Source organism: Muscardinus avellanarius (assembly GCF_963383645.1).
Source record: "Muscardinus avellanarius genome assembly, chromosome: 20".
Lineage (NCBI taxonomy): Eukaryota > Metazoa > Chordata > Mammalia > Rodentia > Gliridae > Muscardinus > Muscardinus avellanarius.
This window is the reverse complement of record NC_137806.1, coordinates 16,444,959-16,472,077: the sequence shown is the minus strand read 5'-3', so window position 1 is coordinate 16,472,077 and position 27,119 is coordinate 16,444,959. Positions and strand designations below refer to the sequence as shown.

Genomic DNA, 27,119 nt, shown 5'->3' with positions numbered 1-27,119 from the left:
TCTCTCTCTCTCTCTCTCTCTCTCTCTCTCTCTCTTTCTCTCTCTCTCCCTTTCCGGTTCTCAGAATTGAACTTAGAGGCATTTACCTCTGAGCTATATCCCAGCCCTATTTTTTTATTTTTTAAAAGAGAGTCTTACTAAGTTGTGGAGGGCCTTGCTAAGTTGCAAACCTGCAATCCCCCTGTCTCTGCCTCCCAAGACCTGGAATTACAAGCATGGACCACCATACACATCAGAAATGGCTGTCTTAAGTGGGAAAGTGCAAACTCTTTGGAGTCTGGTGGCACTGAGCAAACTGAGCTGTCCCCTGACCCATGAGCATTTGAGAATGACCTTTGATAGCTGTTGCCCTTTCACCTCCCCCAGGCCATGAAGCTACTGTGGGCACTGGAGGCCTGGCTCTGAGGTCTGGCTGGAGGAGGTGGAGAAAAAAGGACTTCTGGAAATGGGGAAATACCTTTAACCAGCCCCCTGCCCCCAGCCTCATAAATTTACCTGTCCTGGGCTGCTGTGAAACCACCAATCAGAGAAATTCACAACTACATCGCCCTTCTCCCTTCTAAACGCCCATAAAAAGCCTCTGCTCTGTAAGGAAGAGGCTCCTGACTCTCAGTCCCCTCCCAGCCTCCACTCCAATTAAAGAGCCTGTTCTGGTCTATAAAGCTGTGTTTTTCCTTTATCCCTGTATTTCCTAACAGCTATCTCTAAGGAAGCTATCATGATGAAAAACTTATTTTGGATTCAGGGGAAAAAAAAAAAAACTTATTCCCATAAAGAGACTTGTCAGTTTAATCAGGAGACAGAAGCCGAAAGGGAAGAATTGTGTTTAAAGTACAGGATGGAAGTGTCGTGGGGGAAAACACCGCTCCTGCATTCAGGAGGGTCATGCAGATGTTGAAGTGGCTTACAGAACAGACCGGCGTCCACATCACATCTGGAGCTGGATGCAGCTCGCGCTTCAGAAATCAGAGCCATGTCAATGGATCAGGTATAAAGCTCTAAGTTCTTTGACAAAATAGCCCAAAGCTTGTAAATACCATTGGCTCTGAGGTAGCTTGGCATGCTACAAAATTTGCTAGCTGGTAAAGAGATGTATCTGCCAATTGGGACCCAAATTAATAACCTTTTGTTTCATAAAGAAAAGCACTGATGGAGGAGAGTTTTAGTGCACTGATCACTGAAAACCCTGCATGTTGATACTTAGACCTGGATATGTCAGAAGTGGCGCCAAGGTCTGTTTGTAAACCTCACTTTTCCATTCTAAGCTTCTGTTATACAGCCTTGATTATTTTTCCTGGATTTTTATAATAACCAGTGAAGAAAATTCACTGTAGGGTGAAACTTGGCAGGCAGAGACTTGGCACTTTCGCAAATATGTTCCCTTCTCGTTTCATAAAACAGGAGGAGTGGGAGAAAATCATCCTCCTGCGCTTGACATAATATGGCCTGAAGCAAGCATGGGCAGAAAGAAGGAAAACTTTCACAAACAAAAATGAAAAAATAAACTGCAAAGCTTTTCTGCACGTGGTGTGATCTCTTTTTACATGAATCCGTTTACACACTGATACACACAGTCATGTTTCTCCCATTGCTTGTTTGTAGGCATAGAGTGTCATCTGGAGTCTTTGCGAAGGACCAGGTAATTTGTATTTAATTTTTATCTCTATTATTATCTAATCAGGATTTTATTTAAGTCTACTTCTGTTATTTAAAGATGAAGTTGATAGTGAAGTTGATTATCTGTTTGTCAAACCTTAGTAGTTAAGGTGCACATGAACTAAAATGTATAATCAGACATTGCATCCTGTGAATTTTCTATGCTGTAGAGTAGGGTAAGGGACCGAATAAGAGAAGTTGGGAATTACTTGATAGAGCTGACACAGATTCATTGCAATTCATAGACACTGTTCCCAGATTGAATTATAGATTTATTTTTTTCCAATTTGAATATATTCTAATAAAGTCATTTTCCCCTTTTGCTTCCTAGGGCTGTGAATTTCTTGCTAAATAATCACAATAAGACATTATCTAATTTTGAATATTATTTTATTTTAGAATAACTTGTTAAATTTTCTATTCACCCAGCAAAATATTTTTCTTGTTGACCAATATTAACTGAATGTTGAATGCACTTTTAAAAATGCATGTCTAAATAAGTGAATTAATTCATGTCTCTTGAGTTTATGTTGATAAATTCTACAATTGATTAAATATGTTCACCCTTACTCCTTAGCTTACTGTTGTCCTTATTAATGAAATTTTCCATAGGGTTGATGGAAGCGGTATCAAGTATGGTGTTATTAGAGAAATGGGTCACTCCTGGCCTTTGACTAAAGGCTCTCAGTCAAAGAAAGAAGCATTCTTCAGGCAACGGTTCATGCCCAGGCTCAGGTTGACTGTCTTGCTATTACCCATCCTGAACAGAATCCAGAGGTACCATTCCAGACTATCTGGGTATTGTAAGAAGCAGGTGCAGACATCCCCAGATACTTATGTCCTACCTTGATAGGTAAGTCAGCTCTCTTACAAGTGATGTAAACCACCATACAATTAATAGATGATTACATTTTTAAATCATCGGTAATCACATCAAGTAAATACTAACCAATGACAGAAACTTACAATCTGGAAGACAGTGTTTATAAAGTTTTATGGTGGGCATAAATAATAATCAATGCTTCCATTTCTGTGTTCCCCCTGTGCAGATAGTATCCCAGGTGTTTCTCATTGCCATTTCTTTGAGTTGACTTCATCCTTGAGAACTCTTCATCGTAGATGTCACTGTCTACTTCATCTCTTTGTCTCCTGGTGTGTTAGTGCAGTAACTGACAATCCAACTTGTTGGGATGATAAATTTATCTACAAATATAAGGAAGGGGAAAGTCAATGGTCTTGCCCTAAAAATAAACCAGAAATATAAATTCTTATGTTTGCAGCACCTATTTGTTTTATGAATCATTAGAATTTTTAAAAATGCAATCATAAAAATATCAGTAAAAAGTATTAAAATATTTTTAATAGCATGGTGTGTTAGCTTCTTAAAGCTCCCCCCAAAAAATTACAACACATTGGGAATCCTGGAACAACAGAAATGTATTTTCTCACTACTCTGGAGGCAACAGTTCAAACTCAAAGTGCTGATAGGACCTGCGGCCTCCAAAGGCTGCAGAACACAATCATCCTTTTTTTATTTATTTTATTTTTGGTGGTACTGGGGTTCCTGGAAGCCCTTCTACCTCCGGGCTACACTCCCAGACCTATTTTATATTTTTATTTGGAAACAGGGTCTCTTAAGCCAGCGCGGCTGGCTTTGAACCTGCGCGATCCTCCTGTCTCCGCCTCCCAAGCGCGGGGATGACAAGCATGCGCCACCACGCCCGGCTCATCCTTTTCTTTTGCCTATCGTCAAGCAGATCCGGGCACCTCTTGGCTTGTCCACAGAGCCCCAGTTCCTGCCTCTGCCTACACGAGGCCTTCTCCTTTACGTCTGTGTCTTCTCTTCTGTCACAGATTTAGGGCCTACTCATGATACAGAATCATCCAGATCATCTCAAGATCCTTTATTACCTCTGCAAAGACCTCTGTCCCAAATAAAGCCACTTTCAGAGCTTCCAGGCTTAGGTTAGGGTTACGTATTTGGGGGTCTACCACTCAAACCCCTACATATCTTGTTAGATGTGCAGGGACACAGGAAAACAAGTGACTACATAAACAGCTGCTGTTAATTTTATGAACAAACCTAACAATGTTGCCAAGATCAGTTCTAAACCTTTAATCACATTAATTAAAAAGTTAATACAGTACCAATAAGACTAATATTACTTCTGCCTTTCATTTTGGAATAAAGCCAAGGTAACAGATTGATAAATCCTGATCATCAGCCCTGACATTCTGATATTTAATAAATGAACAGACCTACAGAATGTCTGGGCAAAATGCTGCTACTTAATAGAAATATTGTAAAATCCTCTGCAGATAAAAATAAACAAGTTAAGCTGGACGTGGTGGCGCACACTTGTAATCCCAGCATTTGGGAGGCTGAGACCAGAGGTTCACGGTTCGTGGACAGCCTCAGCTACTTAGTGAGGCCCTCCGTAGCTTAGTGAGACCCTGTTTCAAACTAAAGAATAAAAAAAAGGGCAGGGGGTGCAGCTCAGAGGATGAATGCCCCTGGATTCCATCCCCAGACCGACAAAATAAAACAAAATAATAAACAAGTTATAGTTGTGGCAGAACAGAGAAGCCAGTGTTAATGGGGAAACTGAGAACCATCAAGCTACAGGAAGTTTCCTGGCAACTGGTTAGTGTCAAGATCAGTACTTGACGATCTTTAGGAATCTTCTGGCTCTGCTCATGATATAAACAGCAGGTTTAAATACTGGTCAGAAAGCCAGGCGTGGTGGCGGACGCTTGTAATCCCCGCACTTGGGAGGCAGAGGCAGGAGGATCGCGCAGGTTCGAAGCCAGCCGTGCTGGCTTAAGAGACCCTGTTTCCAAATAAAAATATAAAATAGGTCTGGGAGTGTAGCCTGGAGATAGAAGGGTTTCCAGGAACCCCAGTACCACCAAAAATAAATAAGTAAATAAATAAATAAATAAATACTGGTCAGAGAGAGAGTGTGTCATAATGTAAAGACTAGGATCTTTGCACAGAGTATTTATTTATTTATTTACTTACTTATTTGGTATTGGGGATTGAATCCAGAGGCATTCTATCTCTGGGCTACACCCTCAGCCATTGTTTTTTGTTGTTGTTGTTGTTGTTTTTTGCTGTTTGTTGGTTTATTTTTAAACAGGTCTTGCTAGGTTGCTAAGAGTCTCAATATGTTGTCGAGGCTGTCCTCAAAGCCACAATCCTCCTGTCTCAGCCTCCCAAGTACTAAAATTATGGGCATGCACCACCACATCTACCTCAGAGCAGTCTTTAAATCCTGACGGTTACTGACTGTAAGATCTTGAGTAGCTTCATTTAAATTTAAATCCATGTGTTTCTGGGCATGGTGGCACATGCCTGTAGTTTCCAGCTACTCAGGAGGCGGAGGGGGTGGCTCCTTGAGCCCAGGGGCTCCAGACCAACCTGGGAAGCACGGCAAGGCCTGTTTCAAAGGCCAACCCAAAATATATTACTTTGTGTGATATATAATGTGTATATATACATATATATAGCATACTTACTTAGAACAAAGCTTTTTAAACATTGCGAAGTGTGTCATACATGCAAAAGGCTATAGCACTAATACAGACTTTAAGTTTCCTAAATGTCTCTTAGGTTCTTGAAAGCGTGTTCTGCAGTTATTATATGAGTTTTATGTATGTCTCTTAGCCTATCACTGTTAATTATGTTGCTCAAATATTCTGTATGCCTGCTGATGTTGGACTACTTGATTTACTGATTTTTTAGAATATATTAGAATCAATAACGCTGACTTTTTATTTCCTTCTCGCACACATTTCCACTTTTGCTGCGTACATTCTGAAACTATATTGTTATATGTCTACAAACTGTTATACCTTTTTAAATCGTGCGTCCAGCCCACGTGTATTGAGCCGCCAGGTATCCAGTAATGCAAATAATACTTTTTGTTTGGAAGGCCAGCTCATTTGCTGTTGATGTAATGTAAACACACTTTTTTTTTTTTTTTTTTTTTTGCGGGTCTGGGGATGGAACCCAGGGGCATTCGACCTCCGAGCTACACCCCTTGCCCTGTTTTTTATTCTTTATTTTGAAACAGGGTCTCACTAAGTTACAGAGGGCCTCACTAAGTAGCCGAGGCTGGCTGCGAACCTGGATCCTCCTGTCTCAGCCTCCCGAATGCTGGGATTACAAGCGTGCGCCACTACGCCTGGCTTAAAGACACATTTTTTGTTAGTTGTTCCCTTATATTTTCCTCCTGTTACTCTCTCCTTTCTTCAGTCTTAAGGCTCTAGACGTGTCCTATAGAAAGATCACGTGGCTGGTCTCAGGTTTGACCTATCTAGACAGATTTGTCCTTGAAGTAAACTCAGTTTATTTCATACTGCCTTCTAGTATTTTTTGGTCATAGTTATTATTTTCCTTTCTTGATTTCCTTTTATTAATTATTTCCCCTCATCATTCTATTTTTACCCTTCTTTGGAAAGTTCATATACTATTTCTATTCTCTATTACAATGGAAAGCTCAACATCTCTAATGTATCTATCTTAAAGTCTAGTAAGTATTTTTGCCACTATTCCTAGTAATATAGTTATTATGAAATCCTTCAGCTCCACTCACCATATGAGTTATATGCTATTTTGCCTGGGATGTTGAGTCTGCTTGATTTTTTTTAATCCCTGTGATTAAATATTAATCCATTGTTTTAAAACATACACAATGGTCCATGTTTATTTAGCTTAACCAATTTGCAATCTTTTTGCTTGCACCTCCCTCTTCATCTTAGATACTTATTCTAGAATTCCCCTCCTGATCCCCGGTACATCATTTGACAATCTGCCAATGAAGTTGTGTTGGAATGTTTACCTTTTAATTATCTAAAAATGTCCTTATTCCTTTGTTTATAATAAATAACGTAATATAATTTATTAATTCAAAGAGATCATTCTATTTAAAGTTATATTTCCTAAGCCCTTCATACAAATTCCATTTTTAACTGAAGTACACTGTTACTATTGATAAATAAACTAGTTTTTCTTCCTTTGAAGTACTTTGACTTTTCTTTCTGGATGCTTTTAACATCATTGTTTCTGGTGTTCAGCGTTTTCACCATGCTAACTCAGCATGAATTTGTTTTTATTCTGTATGTGACATTCCTTTAGAATCTTGAGTATAAACATTTATTTGAAGCTGAAAGTGGTGGCACATGCCTCCTGTGTGGCAAATCCAGTATTTGAGAGGCTGAGACAAGAGGGGCACAGTTTTAAAGCTAGCCTGAGCAACTTAGCAAGGACCTCAGCAACTTATTGAGACCTTATTCCAAAGTAAAAATTAAAAAGTAGCAGGGCATGGTGGCACACGCTTGTAATCCCAGCATTTGGGAGGCTGAAACAGGATGATCGTGGTTCGTGGACAGCCTCAGCTACTACTCAGTGAGGCCCTTTACAAATCAGTGAGAACTTGTTTCAGAATAAAGAATAAAAAATAGGTCTGGAGGTGTCGCTTGGAGGTAGAATGCCCCTGAGTTCCATCCCCAGTACCACTAATAAATAAAAAAAGTGCTGGGGATATAACTCAAAAGTATTATACTGAACACCAATAAATAAATAAATAAAACCATTCTCTCTCTAAATATTGCTCCCTACTCCCTTACATGTTTTTATTTGCATTGTAAACTCCAGTTGGGTGTGTGTAGGACCTTCTTTGCCCTTCTTATCATGGTATCATTTAACATCTCGCGTTTCCTTTGATTTGTATTGTTGAACCATAATTTTTTTAGTTCTGTCTTCCTGTTCATGAATTCTTTTTTCAGCAGAATCAATCCATCCTTTACCTGTGCAGTTTATAATGTTTTTTGACTTAAGTCCTATTTAGTTACTTTCCAAGTCTGCTTGGTTAAATTTGATTATTTACTTTTCCTTCAACATATTTCCAATTCAGTCTTTAATAAACATAATATTTAGCTTCTTCCATATTTATTTTTGTGTAGTGTGATGAATTGCATCCAGAAACATTCTACATTCAAACTACACTCCAACCCTATTTTACTTTTTATTTGGAAACAGAGTTTAAGTTGCTGAGAGCCTGGCTAAATTGCTAAGGCTGGCTTCAAACCTGTGATCCTCCTGTCTCAGCCTCCCAAGTACTGAGATTACAGGCATATACCACCTGGCTAATATTTAGCTTCTAATTGATAAATCTTATTTCTATTATCTTTCTTTTTAACTCCGATAGCAAATTATACAATTTGTTGTTTCTTCTTGAGTCGTACATATGGGATTAGTTCCTTGTGCCTTAGATTACATTTTGTTATGATAAGGACAGCTCAAAGTCTTGGAAAATGATAACTAGAGGAAGGTAATAATTAATATTATTATTTTTGTTGCTGACAATAATTACTATTTTTATTGTTGTTGCTGGTTCTATATCTGTTTGCTTTGTTTGATTTGGGTAGGCAGGTAGGGGGCATGACCAGCCTGAGACAAAACTCAATTTTAAATTCTATTTTATTTTTTAAATTTGTGAAAAAATACACATGACATAAAAATGACCACCTAAACATTGTGAAGTATAAAATTCAGTGGTGTTACGTACGCACACTGCCCCTGGCCTGTGGCCAACACCATTCTATTTTCTATCTCTATGAATCTGACTGCTATAAGCACCTCCAATAAATGGAATCATGGGAAGCTTTTTGTGACTGCTTAAATATTACATAGATGTATGAAACTAGGGATTGAAACCAGGGGCATTCTACCTCTGAGCTACACCCCTTAGACTTTCCTACTTTCTGGTTTTTGGTTTTTTGTTTTGTTTTGTTTTGTTTTGTTTTTGCGGTACTAGGGATGGAACCCAGGGGCATTCTACATCTGAGCTACACCCTCAGCCCTATTTTTATTCTTTTATTTTGAAATAGGGTCTCACTTAGTTGCAAAGGGCCTCACTAAGTAGTAGCTGAAGCTGTCTGTGAACTGCGATCCTCCTGCCTTGGCCTCCTGAATGCTGGGATTATAAGCGTGTGCCACCATGCCTGGCTCCTACTTTCTATTTTGAAACAGGGTCTCTCTGGGTTTCTGAGGGTGTCTCCAAGTTTCTGGGGCTGGCTTTAAGCCTATGACCCTCCTTTCTCAGCCTCTCAAGTCCTGGGATGATAGGTGTCTGCCACCACACCCAGCTAAAATAAAATTTTGACTTGAGGGAGTCAGGCTTATACAGATGTTATGAATTTGGCTCCTAAACCTAGTGAGTATAAGCTTATGGTTATGGATTCTTGAGGGAATCTTTATCCCCTCTACCTGTTTCCGTTTCACCAAAATGCAAGAAACTCTCCTGTGAACCAAGCCTTCACCTGTTTGCCCACAAATACTCCCTGTACATATCCCCAATATGACCACCACATGTTTCATCTCAAACTTTTATCTCATGTGGTCCAAACAACGCTACTAGGTCTCCACTGGTTCCTCATTTTCTCATCCCTCTTGTATTTCCTGAGCAGGTGTTAAATTTTCCAACTCCTCAAACAAGCATTTAAAAACATGGGTTTTATCCAGCTTTGGTAGTGCTCAGCTGTAATCCCAGTACTTGGGAGGCTGAGACAGGAGGATTGCAGGTTCACCAACAACCTCTCAATGTAGCAAGACTCTCAGCAACCTAGTAAGACCCTTCTTCAAGCTGAAAAATAAAATAGGGATGGGGGTGTAACTCAGAGGTAGAATGTCCCTGGGTTCAATCAATCCCCAGTATCAAAAAAAGAAGTGTTTTTCTCTTTTCTATTTTATTTAGTATTTTATATGTACTCTTTTGGAAAATTTTTCTGTGAACATTTACTGTGTCATACTGCTTGAAACAGGCTCAAGCTGCTTCTTTTTAAAAATCTTACTATCCCTATCTGTTTACAGTTGGATGTGTATGTAAGTTAGAAAATTATGCGTGGCATAAATATAAAATGAGCTGTCATTGTAAATTGTAAATTGTAAAATAAACCTTGATTCTTACCACAGTAATATTTCCTAGCTCCTAAAATTGGATAATATATAAACTGCTGTTGGGCATGGTGATACACACCTGCAATTTTAGTAATTGGGAGGGTGAGACTGAAGGACCGCAGGACAGCCTCAGCAATGAGAGAGCCTCTCAGAGATACCCTGTTTCAAAACAAAAAATTACAAAAGGGCTGGAGGAGTGAGGCCAGATTCGGGGTCTCCCATGAGGCAAGGCCGGTGCTGGAGCCAGCAAGGTCTGGATCAGTCCACCAGGTGGCCAGGCCACTACTGGGGCCATCAAGAGTGGGATCGGTACTTGCAATGCGGCATGCACAGAGAAATATCGCAGAAAATAAAAACCAGATGCTTCCCCTAATTAGCAATAACTAGGAGGAAAGGAGTAACAGGAAGTGGTCGAGCTATAGAAAGGGCCCTATAGCTAACAATTAAGGTGACCAATCAGAGGGTATGGGATAGGGGAGGGTGGAACCTCTTTAAAACTCAGGAGGTACATAAACAAATGTATCACTGTTAATCACCAAACAAGCATAGGATCGAGGGAGGGGGAGGGAATGGGACCGGGATTGGATGAGGGCTAATTGGATGATGTGTGCTTGTATATCTTCTCAAGTCTTGTATTCCAATGTGATGTATGATTACAATGCACCAATAAAAATAAATTAAAAAATAAAATAAAATAAAATAAAATCCACAGTATATTTTTAAAAAGGGCTGGAGAAATAGAAAGGGCTAGAAATAGAATGACCTGGGGTTCATTCAGCAGTATTCACCACACACTCATACAAACACATATTCTTTCGATAGATGACAGATAGATAGATGATAGATATATAAATTGGTAAAGTGCTTATTTCCTAGTAACAAACATATATGTACATGTATATATATATGTTATATATACATATGGCTGCTATATATAACTATATATGTACACACATACATTTTTTCCTTTTAAATGATAAAGATATGTTACTTGATTTTCATTGGCTACAACTTCAATATTTTTCTCTTGGATGACTTAAGGTTCGATGGAATTGTTGACCTGACATCAGACATACTCAGAACACACTAGAAAATCCTGTGACCATTGCCACAGCAGCCCCCCCCCCATCCTGCCCCATATTGTGTATTATTAGGGATTCCAGGGCATGAAAAAGAAAGGCAGGGCAGTGTGAACATTTCCACAGGAGGCAAACAGGGAAAACAGCCTTAGAAAAAGTAGTAAATTTGGAAAAACAAACCAAATAAAGTAACAGGAAAAAAATAATCAGGGAGACAGATGCGGCAGAGCGGGCTCTTTGAAGCGCTGTTCGCCGGAGCCCGCTGCTGGGCTGGAGTGGGCCGAGGTCAGCCTTCCCAGGCGCTCTGGGGTCCCTGGGCTGCGCACACACCTGATCCGGGCAGAAGGGGGAGGACTCGGCTCTCTTACTGGGATGGCGTATGTGTTCCCTGCAGCAAGAGGCGAGGGCACAGGGAAAGAAGAGCGTCCTGAGAACGCTGCCTTAAAAACCACCCAAGACAAAGCCCAAAAGCAATCACCTCTGCCTTTTTAGATGTAGAGCAGAAGGTTCTGAGGCCACAGCCAGTTAGTTACCTGGTGAAGCGATCAGGAGAGGTGGCGGCTCTGTTCCAGGGCCCCATTCAGAGCCCTGGGGTTCCCCAGCAGGGCAGACCCTCCCCTGACCGCCTGTAAAATCAGTTTACTTTTCCCTTCCAAGTTGTGCTTTGCCATTTTTATACTTTTATAGGTGTATTAAAGTCTAATATCATAATGTGATTCATAGTCACGGTGACATGCATGCACACAGAACTTGGGGGCCTTTCCCCGGCTCCCTCCCCACCCCATATTGAGATTGACACTGGTGTTCTCACATATGTACAGAATGTCCATGGAAGTGATTCCTTCATCCATCCTCCCTCTTCCCTCACTTTCCCAGACCCCCCCCCCCCGGGCTCCCCTGGAGTTTCTCCTCCTTCATCTGAAGTCCCTCTGCCATCCTGATTACTCCCTGGGATCATTTTTGAGAATATAATAAAATATTTCAGCATGTCCAGATAGTGAAGCACCTACATATTTTTATTTTTTATTGTATTTATTTTTATTTATTTTTTTTTGGTGATACTGGGGTTCCTGGAAACCCTTCTCTGGGATACACTCCCAGACCTATTTTATATTTTTATTTGGAAACAGGGTCTCTTAAGCCAGGGAAGCTGGCTTTGAACCAGCACGATCCTCCTGTCTCCGCCACCCAAGCGCGGGGATTACAAGCATGCGCCACCATGCCCGGCAGCTACATATTTTTAAAGTATGTATAATCTTTATTAAGATTTGTGCAGTTGTATATGTACACACACACACACACACACCATACTACAACAGCAATTGGCTACATAGCTATCCAAGAGGGACAGTGAGGACGCTTAGAAGAAAGAGTTAATGAAAGTCCATTACCACCCCAGGGGACCTCTGGACCATACCGCTGTCATGTGACCACTTGTGACCTGCTTAAGGTCATTTACCAGGACATAACAGCTTGACAAGATAAATCTGCTTCTGTGTCAAGGCCCGCCCCTCACCATCTGTTCTCTTGAAGAAACAGGGGCCTGTTGAAGAGCCAGTTGACTGCTGTGAATTTACCCCTCAGGGAAATGGAGGGAGGGTATGCCCTTGGCAGTTAAAGCCACCCAAAGTCAACACGGATTGGAAAATAGCAACAGCTATTGCATTCCTCTTAGGGCTCTGGATCCATGGGCCTTTCCACCATTTGATCATTTACAATAATTTTACTACCTATTAAAACTCCATCAATATGTCTACATTGTCTGATATAGGCTACGTATGTGTGTGAGTAAACACTCCTCAGATACGTGTCATTTATCTTCAAGGAATCTCTACCTACCGTGTGTGTGTGTGTGTGTGTGTGTGTGTGTGTGTGTGTGTGTGTGTGTTGTCACTGAGGATTAAACCCAGAGGCTCTGTATCTGAGCTCCATCCCCAGTCCCATTATATATTTTTATTTGGAAACAGGGTCTCACTAAGTAGGAGAGGGCCTCCCTATGTTGCTGAGGCTGGCCATAAACCTGTGATTCGCCTATCTCAGTCTCCCAAGTACTGGGATTACAGGCATGTGCAACCACACCCAGCTGAGGCTCTGCCCTTAATGTGCTATGAGAATAGATGCCAGTATTTTTATAACAAAATTCTTTCATTACCAATGAAAACTTGGCAAAACAGCATGGCTGGTGGATATTTGTATACTACTTACTGATTAAACTTCTGTCCTCCCTGGAGGGCACTGGACAGGTGCTATGTCTAAATATTTTTTCTTCTTAGTTATTTAATAAACCAAAGGGCTTTGATGGGAATCTAGGCCCTAAAGTTTGATTAGGGGCACAATAATTAATTGCTCCCTGGCAAGGTAAAGGAATTTGACCCAAGGATTTTTGAAATATAATAACAAAAGAAAACTCAGAGACTGGACCAATAACACGTTTTATTCTTTTTTTCTCTGATCATTCAAGTCAAATCTGCCCAGCTCTTGAAAAGAACAATTCTGACACATTTTCATAATTTTAATTAAATAAGAGAGTAGAATATCTCTTCATTTATCCATTCATTCATTCAACAAATATTTGAGTGACTAATTACCATATGTATATACCAGACACTGGGTTGTACACAGAGAATGATCCACTCTCTGCCTTCAGAATGGTTATTGAATTATAATGCTGATGACTTTTAACCTTAAGGTTGTCTTTGAAAAGCCACAAAAAATAATTATGTGGTGTTCTTGGAACTGTATACTTTTAATTCCTATAAATACTAGTGAATTGATATGAAGTCATTCAAAAACAATTCCAAGCAAGTATTTGGCAAATGCAAATTGAACAAAACATCTTTATGTGATTAAATAGCATAGTAGCATTCTTAAGAAGAATAATTGGAATGTTATGCACAGGGAATGGTTTATCACATTTAAGATCCTGCGAGTGCAGTGCCGTATTTCTTAACAATTCATTATGAAGATTATATATACATATATATGCACTGTATATATAAAATACAAAATACCTTGAGAAGAATGTATGTGCACTGAATAGTATTTACAGTGTGCAGAGAATGTGTAATAAAAGCAGCTTAGCCCAGTCATTTTGACCCAGATCCACAGTGAGAAATTAAAGAAATTAGTTCAGGCAACAAAGGAGAGGCCTGATAAGCAAGCGAGAATTTTTAATAGAAAACATTAACTAATAACATTTCCCCTTTCCCAGTTACTAATCCAGTGGAATGCCCTCTCTTCTCACTATGACACAAGATTAAAAAAAATAGAAAATCTTGATGCCCTTAAAAATGTCATCATAGCCACGCATATGTATATGTGAATACAGGTAATACATTTTACATAAAAATATGCATTATCAACAAGCACAGGTTGTGCACACATGTAATCCCAGTACTTGTGAGATTGAGGCAGGAAGATCGCAGGATTGAGGCCAGTGTGTTCTAGCTTAGCTAGATCTTGTTTTGAAATTAAAAATAAAATAGTGCTAAGGGTGTAGCTCAGTGGTAGAATGCCCCATGGGTTCAATTCCCAGTACTGCCAAATAAACAAATATATATGTATATATGTGTATATATGTTATATAAAATACGCATTGCCACGTAAGGAGTATTCACTGACACAAACCTTGAGTACATTTTTTTATGACAATGGCAATGGCCACTGCTATTCTTTCAATAATGCAATCCAGATTCATGTCCATGAGGGACAATGGAGAAAAAGAAGACACTAGAGGCAGGTGTGACCCTTAGCACTTAGCTGCCCTGTGGCCTTCAGCAAGTTACTTAAACCTCCAAGCCTGTTTGCTATATGTTAAAGTGGTTAAGAAAAAAATAATTTTAACCCTTGAAGTGCTGTGCAAATTTCTCTTCCTACTATCACTTACTATGGGTTTTCTCTCAATGTGGAGCTTATTTAAAAAGAAAGGGAAAGAGAGGGAGGGGGAGGAAGAGAAAGAGAGAGGGGGGACAGAGAGGAGAGAAGAGAAAGGGGAGAGGGAAAAGAGGAGAGGGGAGAGGGGAGAGGGGAGAGGGGAGAGGGGAGAAAGAAAACCAGGCACACATTTGATGAAGTGAGATGCAGCTAAACTTCTTCATATACATAAACAGTGCTTAATAAAATGCAGTTACTCTGTGGCGGTAACTGATATTTGTTGGCTCTCCCAATTTGCACTCTTTAACAAAGACATCTGGGCTGACATGCAGATGCCAGAGTGAAAGAAGACACACGTCTTGTATTCCACCCAGACCGTTCTACCCACTAAAACCTTCCACCAGTGATATTTTTTTCTAAAGCAATTTTTCATGACGCTGACACCACTCACATGAAATGTGGCATTTTAACAAATAGGATTGCCACATCCATGAGATTTATCTTCGCTCTCCCCAATGCCATCATTCCCTGCACTGTGTATCTCCTTACATGAAAAACGCAACCTCTCTTGTGCTGCATGGCAGCTGGAAAGTTCATATGGTAAAAAGCTCTTCCTAGGATGTATAAACTGTGAAATGTATTTTAAAATAACATTTTAATTACACTTTGCAATTCAGAGCCAACTTCTCATTTTTAATCTAAATTAAGCAAGGGTGTTTCTCTCTTGCAGCCATCTGTTCCTTTTGCTTAAACCTACACTTAAGTCATAATATTGAAAGTGTGACATCATTCCTTCCTGTGATGTCATCAAACATGGACGCAAACAGTCAGAGAACTGCACAGTGTGGGCAGCAGATGTGTGTTAAAATACAGTTGATTAGCCGGGCATGGTGGCGCACACTTGTAATCACCGCGCTTGGTAGGCTGAGACAGGAGGATACTACAGGTTCGAAGCCAGCCTCAGCTACTTAGTGAGGCTCTCAGTAACTTAGTGAGACCCTGTTTCCAAATAAAATATAAAAAAGGTCTAAGAGTGCAGCCCGGAGATAGAAAGACTCTGGATTTCCTCCCCAGCAACACACACACACACACACACACACACACACACACACACACACACATAGTTGATGACAATTTGAGTTGCTTTTTTCTTGTTTTTATATTTCCAGGTAATCTTTGATATTGGGACTTGTATTTCTTAATGCAAATGGAATCATATAGGAAATAAATAAGGCTTTAAAATACCTACCTGTCTAGGCATAAACTAGTGTGTTAATGTGAATGCACCTTAATTGATGTCTTGAGTTTAAGTGCAAACGAAATTCTTGGTAAACATTTCATTGAAGTACAACTTGTGTTTTTTAAATCATTGGCAATGTTTAGGCCTCATATTATTTTTGACATTTAAATTTATTTTTAATTAGTTGAATTGAAATCTGCCAATTAAGAATTTTTCAGGAACAGGAAGTGTAGCTCAGTGGTAGAGTTGAGCATATGTACTGGTCTGGTTTCAATCTCCAACACCACAAATAATATAATACTACTTCTATTACTATTAATAATCACAATTTTCAGGTTTTATCACTGGAATGGAGCTGCCATTAGCAATTTAATAGTATTATGATATTATTTTTAAACTATGCTAATTTTATATTTATTAGAGTAAATTAGATTCTGAGCATTAGGTTATAATTTATAGATTAATTTATCTTAAAAATTGCATTTTAAGCCAGGTGTGATGGTACATGCCTATAATCTCAGTACTTGGGAGACTGAGACAGGAGGATTACAGGCTTGAGGGGAGAGCAGGATACTTAGCAAGACCCTGTTTCAAAATAATAAAAATTAGAAAGGGCTGCGGGAATAGCTCAGTGGTAGGACATCCTTGGCTTCAATTCCCAGTATCACACACAAAAAAATTTTAAATTTTATGTTATTAGATGAATATTTTCAATTAAGTTTATTTCTAAGTAGCCATTGAAATAAATAATAGACTCTCACGTAGCTCTACTTGTACTACTTGTGCATTTATATACTCTGGCTTTTTTTTTTTTTTTTTGGTGGTCCTGGGGTTCATGGAAGCCCTTCTACCTCCAGGCTACACTCCCAGACCTATTTTATACTTTTTTATTTTTGAAAACAGGGTCTCTTAAGCCAGTGCAGTTGGCTTCGAACCTGCACGATCCTCCTGTCTCCGCCTCCCGAGTGCGTGGATTACAAGCGTGCGCCACCACGCCAGGCTATACTCATTGACTTTTAATTGAGAAATTTGGGGGGGAGAGGGATAGAAGATTTTAGAGTTACTTTTTTGGTAAACAATTTGTACAATGTCTTAATATTCATTAAAATGCACTGTTTTTAAATCAGTTATATATTTTAGTATCTCTTTATCATCGTAATTATAGGCTAGTTTAAAACAATTACCTGACCAAGGGCCTAGGTTTTAGCAGGAAAGGTGTCCATGCTTCTCCACTAGCCAGGCCCTGGGCTAGCTTAATGAGCAACCCAGAGCTTCCTTTATTCTCTCAGCCCCTAGGCCCAGAAATTCACTGACATGACAGAAATGGCCCATGTATTACCACAGGGTCACAGCACCACATAATGCAAAGAGCGCTAGACTAAGAGTTGGCATGTATTGCTTAAAAGATTCATGCTTTAATGTCTTTACTTTTGCAATGTCATTATTATTTATCAAAATTATTTCACCAGATTTGGGAAGAGTTTCAGGAACTGCTCCTTCCAGGTTCTTGGTATCATTCAATAGGGCTCATCTATTGCCCAGGACCTGCCCTGAGTTTCCTCCTTCATCCCTATCACTCTGTTGAGATGACAGTGTCCCATCATTTACTCCTGCTTCCTCTAGACATGTCAATGACAGTACGGTCTTTCCTGCACTCCACACAATAAGACGTGTCCACCTCACAAAGGTCACCAAATACAAACCTTCCTATCCATTCCTCTGTTGCCACCTTAATTCAGGCCCTCGTCTGTCACCTGAACCATTGTGGTATCCGGAAACTAGCCTCCAAAATCCAAAAGACTGACCTTTCCCAATGCAAATCTGATTACATTCCTGGCCCATGACTTAAATCCCTTCAACTAGTCTCCTTTGCTTTAGACCTCGAACCCAAACATCTAAGTCTTCTGGTTCCCAATCCTCCATCCACCTGATCTCACATCATTTTCCCAGGAACCACACAGAATCCGGGCTAAAGCCTCACTGACCATGTCTTGGAGTGCCTTGTGCCACTGTTCTGATGTCTCCCACACACTAGACCCTCTGATGTGGATGTCCTGCTCCATTCCCCCAGGTCTATTTAGCAGAGTCTTTCCTTGATATGCAACACACCAAAGGTTTTCTTCTCCACCAATATCTTCATGAACCAGCCAAGCAGTATTTTCTATGATTTTCTCTTTGCCAGAGATATTCTTATCACTACACTTGATTAATTTTGTATAAAAATTAATTGTTTCCATGTCTGGTTTCTCTAGTAAATGCCAAGCTTCTTAAAAGACCGGTCTATGTGTTTTCTTTGTTTTCCAGTTTATGCTCCATAGTAAGTAGCTGGTAAACAATTTACTAGAGGGTGGATGAATGGATGGATAAATGGATATATGGACATTTCTTCCTCCATGTAATCTACATCTTAGAAGCCACAGCATTATAACCAAGATCAGTAAGCTCATCTTTTTGATATTCAATAGCTGTTTCTTTCTTTTTGTGTGTGATGCTGGGCATTGAGCCCAGTGGCATTCTACCTCTAAGCTATACCTCCAGCACAATTTTTTTATTCTTTATTCTTAAATAGGGTCTCACTAAGTTGTGGAGAGCCTAACCAAGTAGTTGAGGCTGGCCATGAACCCGGATCCTCCTGTCTCAGCCTCCCAAGTACTGGAATGACAAGCATGCACCACCATGCCTGGCTCAATAGATGTTTCTTTGAATTGCCAATGTCTCACCCCATACCAGAACCTCGCTAAGCATTATATGAATAGTATATTTCAGGATTCAAGTGAATTATTTCATTCATCATCTTCATAATAATTTGCACTTATTTGTACTATAAAAGCTTTCAGCACACTACATTGTTATTATTTTAAATGTTTGTCCTCTTACACACACTTGAAGTAGCAACTGAAGTGGCTTATTCATATTTGTATTCCCAACACAAAGGCTAGCACAGTAGATGTTTTCTGAATTAATTCATGAAGATCTGCTTGCACAATTTACAGTAGCCAAATCATAGAACCAACCTAGGTGTCCATCAACAGGTGAATGGATTACAAAATCATGGAATTTGATTTTGTGTTCTTCTTCACAAAAGAGAACAAAATTATGTTATTTTCAGGAAAATAGATGGACCTGGAGAGTGTAAGTGAGATGAGCCAGTAACAGGAAGTGAAGGGCCATGTATTGTCTTTTATATGTGGAAACTAAAGAGTAATCAGAATACAAGGACTTACGATGATGGAGGAGAAATTCCCGAAGAGCGAGGGAGGTGGTCTAGGAGAGGCTTAAGGGGACTGAGAGTTAATGAAGGTAACTCTCAGTTAGGCTCTCAGTTAACGTCCATGAAGCTGTGTACATATTTGAAATGATCATCGCCACTCTCAGTATCGCGTACAGGGGCAGGAGAGGGAGACTGGGGAGCTCAAGTGCTCTGTGCATGTATGCTCCTGTCACCCTGAACTACATTATAATGTGAGACTACCATGCACCAATAAAACTACATTTTAAAAAGAGGGAAAAAAGAACAAAACAAAAAACATGTACTTGAATGTAAGAAATGAAATAATATATTTGAGACTTCTTCAAAACTGCAAAGCCCAAGACGGAGAATAGGTGTTGTTATCATCACTATCATACACACTCTCCCTCTGCCCCTTCCTTCTTTCTACCTAGAGAGCCCAAAGACCACGGTCTAAATTATCACTTCACGCAGACTGCCTGACTCTCACTCGGCGTGCGGCGTGACATTAAACCAATCCCCTCAGCTCATGGATAAGATCTAGAATATAAAGGGGCTTTGAGAAACAGAATCAACTGTCTTGGGTTTTAGTTCCAGCCTTAAAACACGAGGTAAATGACATGCATATTTTGAAAATAAAGACAGCCATGCCATTTCAGATGCCATTTTCTAGGCTGCCAACCATGTTTTTCTGTATGTCTACTGCTTGTAAAAGCATATCAATTTATTATACATTTAATATTAATTTATTAGTTGAGGATCAAAAGCATAAAATATACAGCAGGAGAAATTCTATGAATAATAAGAACAGTTCTTAGTATAAAAATCCCACTTTCTTCTGGGGAAAACCCAAGATATCCCATAAAGGACACTGCAACTCTTGCAGCCCCTGTGAAGAAGGGACTTTCTTTGGTATGAAGTGCAGAATCCCTTCCGCATGTCACATCACCCCACTGTTTAGGGCATGATGTAAAAAGGACCTACCTTAAAATCAAGAGAAGATGAGAGTAGGGGAGAAGAGAATTATTCATGGATGTAGAATACTGAATGAAGAGACCGGCCAAGGTTAACATCTCCACTCTGATGAGATCACGGTGGCTGGGAGGGGCAAGACCTCTGCTTAATCCTCCTCTGAAGGACATCGAGCAGAGTCCCTTTTCCCATGGGGCCATGCTGACATTTGGGGTCAATCCTCTCTCCAAGTGAAGGGGAAAAAAAGATCACTTGCATAAATGAAATTTCAGTAGCACATTGGCAGTCCCTGGAAGTCATCCAACTGAATGTCAGTTTCACGTAGGTAAGTCACCTTGCAGGACATTGATGGAGCAGGGTGCTGCTGGGTGTCATTGTGACGGGCACATATTTCTCTGTAGTGAGAGCTGGCAAGGTGGAATGGGGCACCCACTCCGGTGGGTGCCGTTTTCATCATGAACAAGACAGGTCTAAGAATGTGGTTTCTGCACACAGAGGTATTGGGGCTTCTTCACACTCCTCAGTTGAGCCGTTGAGTTACTTACCATTCTCATCTATAAAATGGGAACGTTCCTACCTGCTTCATGTCATTGTAAGGATTAAGAGAACCAGGGCTGGTGATCCTTGGGTATGATTTTTCTGGTATCATTCTACTCATCAGTAACGTCCAATATCAAGTTTCTTGTGTGTGTGTGTGTGTGTGTACGTGTGTGTACGTGTGTGCGCGTGTGTGTGTGTGTGTGTGTGTGTGTGTGTGCGTGTGTGTGTGTGTATGTGGGGGGGTGGCATACTGGGGACTGAGCCCAGGGGCATTCTACCTCTGAGCTACACCTCTAGCCCTATTTTATTTTTTATTTGGAAACAGGGTCCTGCTAGATTGCTGAGGGCCTCGATGAGTTGCTGAAGCTGGTCTTGAACCTGTGATCTCCCTGCCTCAGCCTCCAAAGTACTGGGATTACAGACGTGTTCCACTGTGTCCAGCTCCAAACTCCTTTTTTAAAAGGACTTTTCTTTGAAAAATATATGTGATCACTGATACTGTTTTCTTTCTATGTTTTTTCCCTTCTTCAATAAAGATTTTAATTCTTAACTGCCTTTACACTAATGCTTAGTAATCCACTAGACGGGTTGTATCATCAAAGTCAATAAAAATAGTAATATCTACACATATAGATATGTATATTCACATGTAGATATAGGTATCTATGTGTATGCATATAGATATAAAAATATGTGTGCACATGTAAGGACAGCAACTTTGATCCTCTTTTCAACATCTTCCTAATGTCCAAAATATCTGCTCAGCCACTTTTCTTCTAAAGATATGTTCTCCACTACATATGACTATAAGTTCTTAAAGAATATTTTACAGATGAACCAGTACCCACAAAGTCACACATTCTTTCTTCTTTCTTTCTTTCTTTCTTTCTTTCTTTCTTTCTTTCTTTCTTCCTTCCTTCCTTCCTTCCTTCCATTCTTTCTCTCTTTCTCTCTTTTTTTGGGTGCTGGGGCCTGAACTCAGGGGCATTCTATCTCCAAGCTACACCCCCAGCCCTATTATTTAGTATTTATTTATTTATCTATTTATTTATTTATTTATTTTGGTAGTACTGGGGTTCCTGGAAACTCTTCTACCTCCAGGTTACACTCCCAGACCTATTTTATACTTTTTTTTTTTAATTTGGAAACAGGGTCACTTAAACCAGCGCAGCTGGCTTCGAACCTACATAATCCTCCTGTCTCCACCTCCCAAGCTCAGGGATTACAAGCGTGCACCACCATGCCTGCTATTTAGTCTTTATTTTGAAACAGGGTCTCACCAAGTTGCAGAGACTTGTGATCCCCCTGTCTCAGCATCCCAAGTACTGAGATGACAAGTATGCTCATGGTGTGTGTGTGTGTGTGTGTGTTACTGGGAATTAAATCCAGAGCCTCACACAAACTAAGCAAGCTCTCACTCTGCCACTGAGCTACATCCCCAGCCTTTTTTGGAGGTAAAAGAGTGGGAAGAGTTTGATATTTGTTTGTTTTGATACTGAGGATTGTACCCAGAGGCATTCTATCGCCAAGCTACACCCTCAGCCCTTTTTACTTTTTACTTTGAAACAGGGTTTCTCTAAATTGTTGAGGCAAACTTAGTTTTAGGGCATTAGTACAGGTGAAGTAAAAAGGCATCAGGAGCAGAAGTAAGAGCCTGCTCCAACCTATGGGTACTTCCACCCGTCACTCAGCACCTTGCCCATATTGGGTCGTAAATTGAATTAAGTTAACTCAGAAGGAAAAGTACTGAACTTACCTCTTTGCTCTTATGCAATTTTTAATTGTGTATATTTTGTTTTTAAGTGTGGTTCTTTGGGAGAAAACAGAATATGTTTACCATAGAAAAACACATATTCTGTTAAACTAGTATTTTGGAAGCAAAAAGATGGTCTCCATGGTGAGAAGATGGAAAAAGAGTAGTATTGATAGAAGATAGCACAGAACTAATGCACGTTTTAGAGTATAAAGGAAAGATGTTTTTAGCCTCCCTTCCTAAAACAATATTGTAAACTATGAATTATGCCAACTAGGTGAGTAGAAGAGAAAGGAGCCGCCACACTCTGATAGCTCAGAGTGAAGGTCAGTAGTGGGCTCCCAGGAAGCTTCTCAGGAAAGCAGAAACCTCTTGCACCTGTGACACATGGAGGCTTAATTGGTCCTCCCATGGTTTGGGGAAAAGGCTTTAAAATACTCCTGACCTGGTGTTAGCAGATTTATAGACAAAAAAAAAAAGTATTCTAATCCTTGTGTCCTGAAGTTGTCCAAAGAAAGAGAGTGCCGGTGTGGATTAAAGCCTGATGAGGCAATGACTGATTCTCTCAATTCTTCAGGCCACTTTTGAGCCCCAAACAACCCCTTTGTTTCTCTCCACTTTCCTCACTTCACTCAACATTTAGTAGAAGACCTTTCCCTCACGCTTTTTCCATATTGTATTCTCATTATTCCTTTATTGGATTGAATGTCTACAATGGTATTTTGGAATTACCTTGATGCCTCTCCTTTGTGTTGTTATAATCTAAATTTCTTGAGATTATCCACTCTTGTCACATGCTCCATCCCCCTCTCTATAACCTGTATGTCTCTCCTTTCCTAACAATTTACATAGCTGTATCCTAAAATAGTGTATCTTTTAATGGACTTTATTGATGCATTGTAGTTATATACCATAGTGAAGTTGAAAGTGATACAAAAAATCGTACATGTGCATAGCACTTTGTGTGTTTCCCTCCAAATCTTACCCCTGCCTTTCCCTTCTACAGTTAGTGAGATTGGTAGTGAAAACTTCATGTATTATGTTATGTTTAGATATAGAATGTTCTCCAAAGAGTCATGTATTAATGTTCAGTGTTGACATAATTAAGTTGTGAGGATTGTAACCTCATCGCCACATAAATTCCTCGTAGTGGATTTACTGGGTGGTCATCTAGGCAGGTAGGGTGTAGCTAGAGAAGGTGGATCCCTGAGGGTATAGACTTAAGGACCCTGCTTTTGTCTTTGAATCCCTTCCTTTGCTCTCTCTTACTTCCAGACTCCATGATGTGAGAGCAGAGCCCTTGCTCTTTCCCTCTTTCTGCCTCCTACTACCATTCTCTGAGCTCCACAGACCCCACCTGATGTGGACTGAACCTATGAAATCTCCAGAACTATGAGCAAATAAATCTTCCTTCCTCTAAACTGTGTGGTTAGTTTTAGTGGATTATAGCAATGAGATTTCTGACATATGGCCATAACTTTATTTGAACTGTTCCCTATTTAAATCCTTGTTTTTTCCTTCTAACCTTCCTCTCACTGTTTTCTGATCTTTCTCCTTATTTATCTGAAGCCCATTTTGTTACCTTATTTTTCTATCTACTGATATTCTTCATAGGATACCTAATGAAATGAGAAGACAGCCATAAAATTGACCATACAGTAATAAGTTTAATTTTAAAGATAAACACTCCAAAAGATATGTTATTGTAGGAATATTGTCCCTTTTAAAAATTTGGGATGATATTCACATAGGCTTTGGGATTAATTTTAGAGCCACGCAACAATCTTCACAAAGAAATCACCTTTCTATCGTACAGCAAAGCTTCCTGTTTCACCCAGATTAGTATTATTCACCTAATTCACCAGACCTGGCACCAAATTTTCTTTGATAGTTTCCATCATTCACAGCAGTCATCAGAGGATGAAAATTTAACCCATTCAGGGTTTTCTGAAAAATGTGGAGCATATCCTACTGACAATGCCAAGGGAGAGTTACAAAATTATTTTTGAGGAGTGCCGGCATAATTAAAAATAATTTTATCTTTCCCAAGTACTTTAGAAGGGACAGCTTTGGATAGATAAATTATTTTGTTTCTGCTAAAAAAAAAATAGAATTTACTATTTTATAGTCATTATAAGAGAGAACTCAAAAGCTTGTTTTTCTGTTTTGTTTTTGTTGTCATTGTTGTTTTGTTTTATTTTGTTTTTAACTTAAACTATATTCTAGTGCAGAGTATGCTGCTATGGTGTGGATCCAAATATCCCCTAAAGTCTCATGTGTTCAGAGGTGGGGCATTGGGGAAGTGATTGGCTCATGAGGGCTCTGCCCTCATCAGTGAACTAATCCATTGATAGCTGACTGGACTGCTGAGAAGTATGACCTAGTTGAAGGAAATAGGTCACTATCTGGTTCCAGTCTCTCTCTCTCTCTCTCTCTCTCTCTCTCTCTCTCTCTCTCTCTCTCTCTCTCTCTCTCTCTCCCCTTCTCTGTTTGCCATTTTCTGCTGCACCCTTCCATCCTGATGTTTCCGACTTGGAGCCAGCTGACCACGGACTGAATCCTCTGAAACCATAAACCGAGATCAATCTTTCCTCCTCTAAGTCATTCTTGTCAAATATGTTGGTCACAGTGATGAAGAGCTGACAACATGTGTTTTTAAAACTTCTACATCTGTGGAGAATATGCTCTTAATAATATTATAATATTTCTGAGTTATTGTCTCTAGGTCTGTATTTTATAAGAAAGAGCTACTGGAGGTTTGCTTAACTTGGCTGCTACTTGGAATATGATCTCTTTGGGGCTGAAGTTCTTAATTACCAATTCAACCCACATATTGATATGCCTGATGACAACAAAAGAATTAAATGGTGAATATGATGAAATCTCTCATAGTGTTCTCTTTTACTAGCCCTTTTTGATTGTCATATCTGGATGAGTATTAGCAAAGACTGTGAAAACAGTAAGCAGGCGGAACCACAGACTTGCAGAGAAAAATATATCTGAGCTGTTCCAGGGAGAAAATCTCTATATATTATTTCAAGGAGAAAATGAGTCACTCTAAGTAGGCTAAAGCTTACCAGAGCCTTAAAGTTCAGTGCAGATAGACAACTTACAAAAAGCACAGGTAAGACTCAACCTTGCCGTGACAATAAGAGAACAGAGACATATTTTATCCTTTTTCCTTAATGAAATAGGCAGTTTCTTTCCCAGAATGACCACACCAATCTCAGAACTTCCTACAAGCAATATTTTAAATGCTTTATGAAAAACATTCATTAAAGGGGTGATTGAATCTCAAATGTTCAGAGTATAATGTCCATACTCTGGAGAGAATCTAGGCATGGTGGTTTATACCTCCCAGTACTTGGAAGCCTGAGACAGGAGGATCGCAGGTTAAAGATACCCTCAGCAACTTATCAAGACTCTGTTTTAAAATTTTAAAAAATCTAAAATAGATTTCGGGGTGTAGCTTAAAGGTAGAATGTTCCTGGCTTCAATACCCAGTGCCCAAAAGTCCTTAAGAATACAGAGAAAGATTCCTAAGGAGACATTTACATGAAACCTAGGAGCAAGTAGAAAGTTGGATGAAACAGGCAGATACATAAGAATCCCAGAGCAGGGCAAGTAACTGGAGGCTTTAGTGGAGTGGGGGAGTATATAGCGTAGAAAAGAGAGAGGAGGGAGAGTAGAAAAAGCTCACATGATCTAAGTGGGAAACTGGGAAAGAGAGGTCAGAGAAGGAGCAGTTTGCATGACAGTGAGGACCAGGATATTGTCAAGGGTGTAATAAAGAGGTTGGAATAAGAGTGAGCAAAACTGGAATTGAAGAAGTAAGAGTAAGAAAACTGCTATCCAGAAACTGTGAGTCTCAAGAACCAGTATTTACAGTGCGTGCGCTGGGGCAGTGGGGATGCTCCTCTGCGGGTGGTCACAGCTGGAACATCCCTGGGACTGCTCTTCTGGGACACCTTTATGCTTTCTTCTGCCCCATACATTGACATTCTCTGTGGTAACTTCAGTAAGCATAAAAGATGCTTCAAGTGTAATATCACTGGAAAAAACTGGTTAACACCTGTCACGCTGGTTATCTCAAGTGGTGACCATTCCACAAGAGCAAGATGCTATGACTGACTTGACCAGTGAAATTAGGACTCTCTCTTTCTCTCTATCTCTTTTAAAATACTTAAACCAGTTCTGTGACAAACAGACATATTACTTGTTGTTGATTATTTTTTATGATTTTTATTTACGTGCTCAGAAACACCACTCCAGTAGTAAACAGGTTCCCCGAGAGTCCCACGAGTTTGTGCTAACTCAGAGGTGAATAGTCTTTGCCCAAAGACATCTAGAATTTATAATGGGATGGTGTGGTAGCTCAAAACATGATTTTGTGATGAATTCTCTTAATATACTTTATAGTTCATCTTGGAAATATGAAGTTTGCATTCAGGGTCTGTGTCCCTTCCCATTCTCAGTCTGCATACACTCCGTGGCAGTGAAGTGTGTCTCTTGCCCCCCAATGCCTTCCAAAAGGTTCCCAGACCTTCTAGGTCAAGAGACAGGACACCTGTAAAGGGGACCTAGGAACGAGATGTGGCGAAAGGAGGGCCAATGGCTTCCTCAACATCCTTTCTTACCTCTTTTTAACTATCAGTTCAAAATCCAGAACTTAATTTTGGTTGTCATTTATTGTACCAAATAGAAACATTCTGAATATATGAAAATATATCCCAGTATATATAAATATGTATAATATATACTTAGATAAATATAAATATATACTGAGAAAGTATATGTACTTATATATACTTATA

The 27,119-nt window shown here is 39.7% G+C and overlaps 1 protein-coding gene across 1 annotated transcript in view; it reads left to right on the top strand.

Moving 5' to 3' along the window:
- Positions 1-238: 238 nt before the first annotated feature.
- PTER (phosphotriesterase related) overlaps positions 239-27,119 on the top strand; it is a gene marked incomplete at both ends in the record, with an annotated part of 30,912 nt that continues 4,031 nt past the window's right edge. The window contains 10 exon segments of the mRNA XM_080717209.1: positions 239-343; positions 345-380; positions 704-831; positions 879-988; positions 1,603-1,639; positions 2,337-2,460; positions 2,464-2,485; positions 2,488-2,509; positions 25,031-25,070; positions 25,072-25,172. Coding sequence (XP_080573335.1) covers positions 239-343; positions 345-380; positions 704-831; positions 879-988; positions 1,603-1,639; positions 2,337-2,460; positions 2,464-2,485; positions 2,488-2,509; positions 25,031-25,070; positions 25,072-25,172 — 725 coding nt within the window.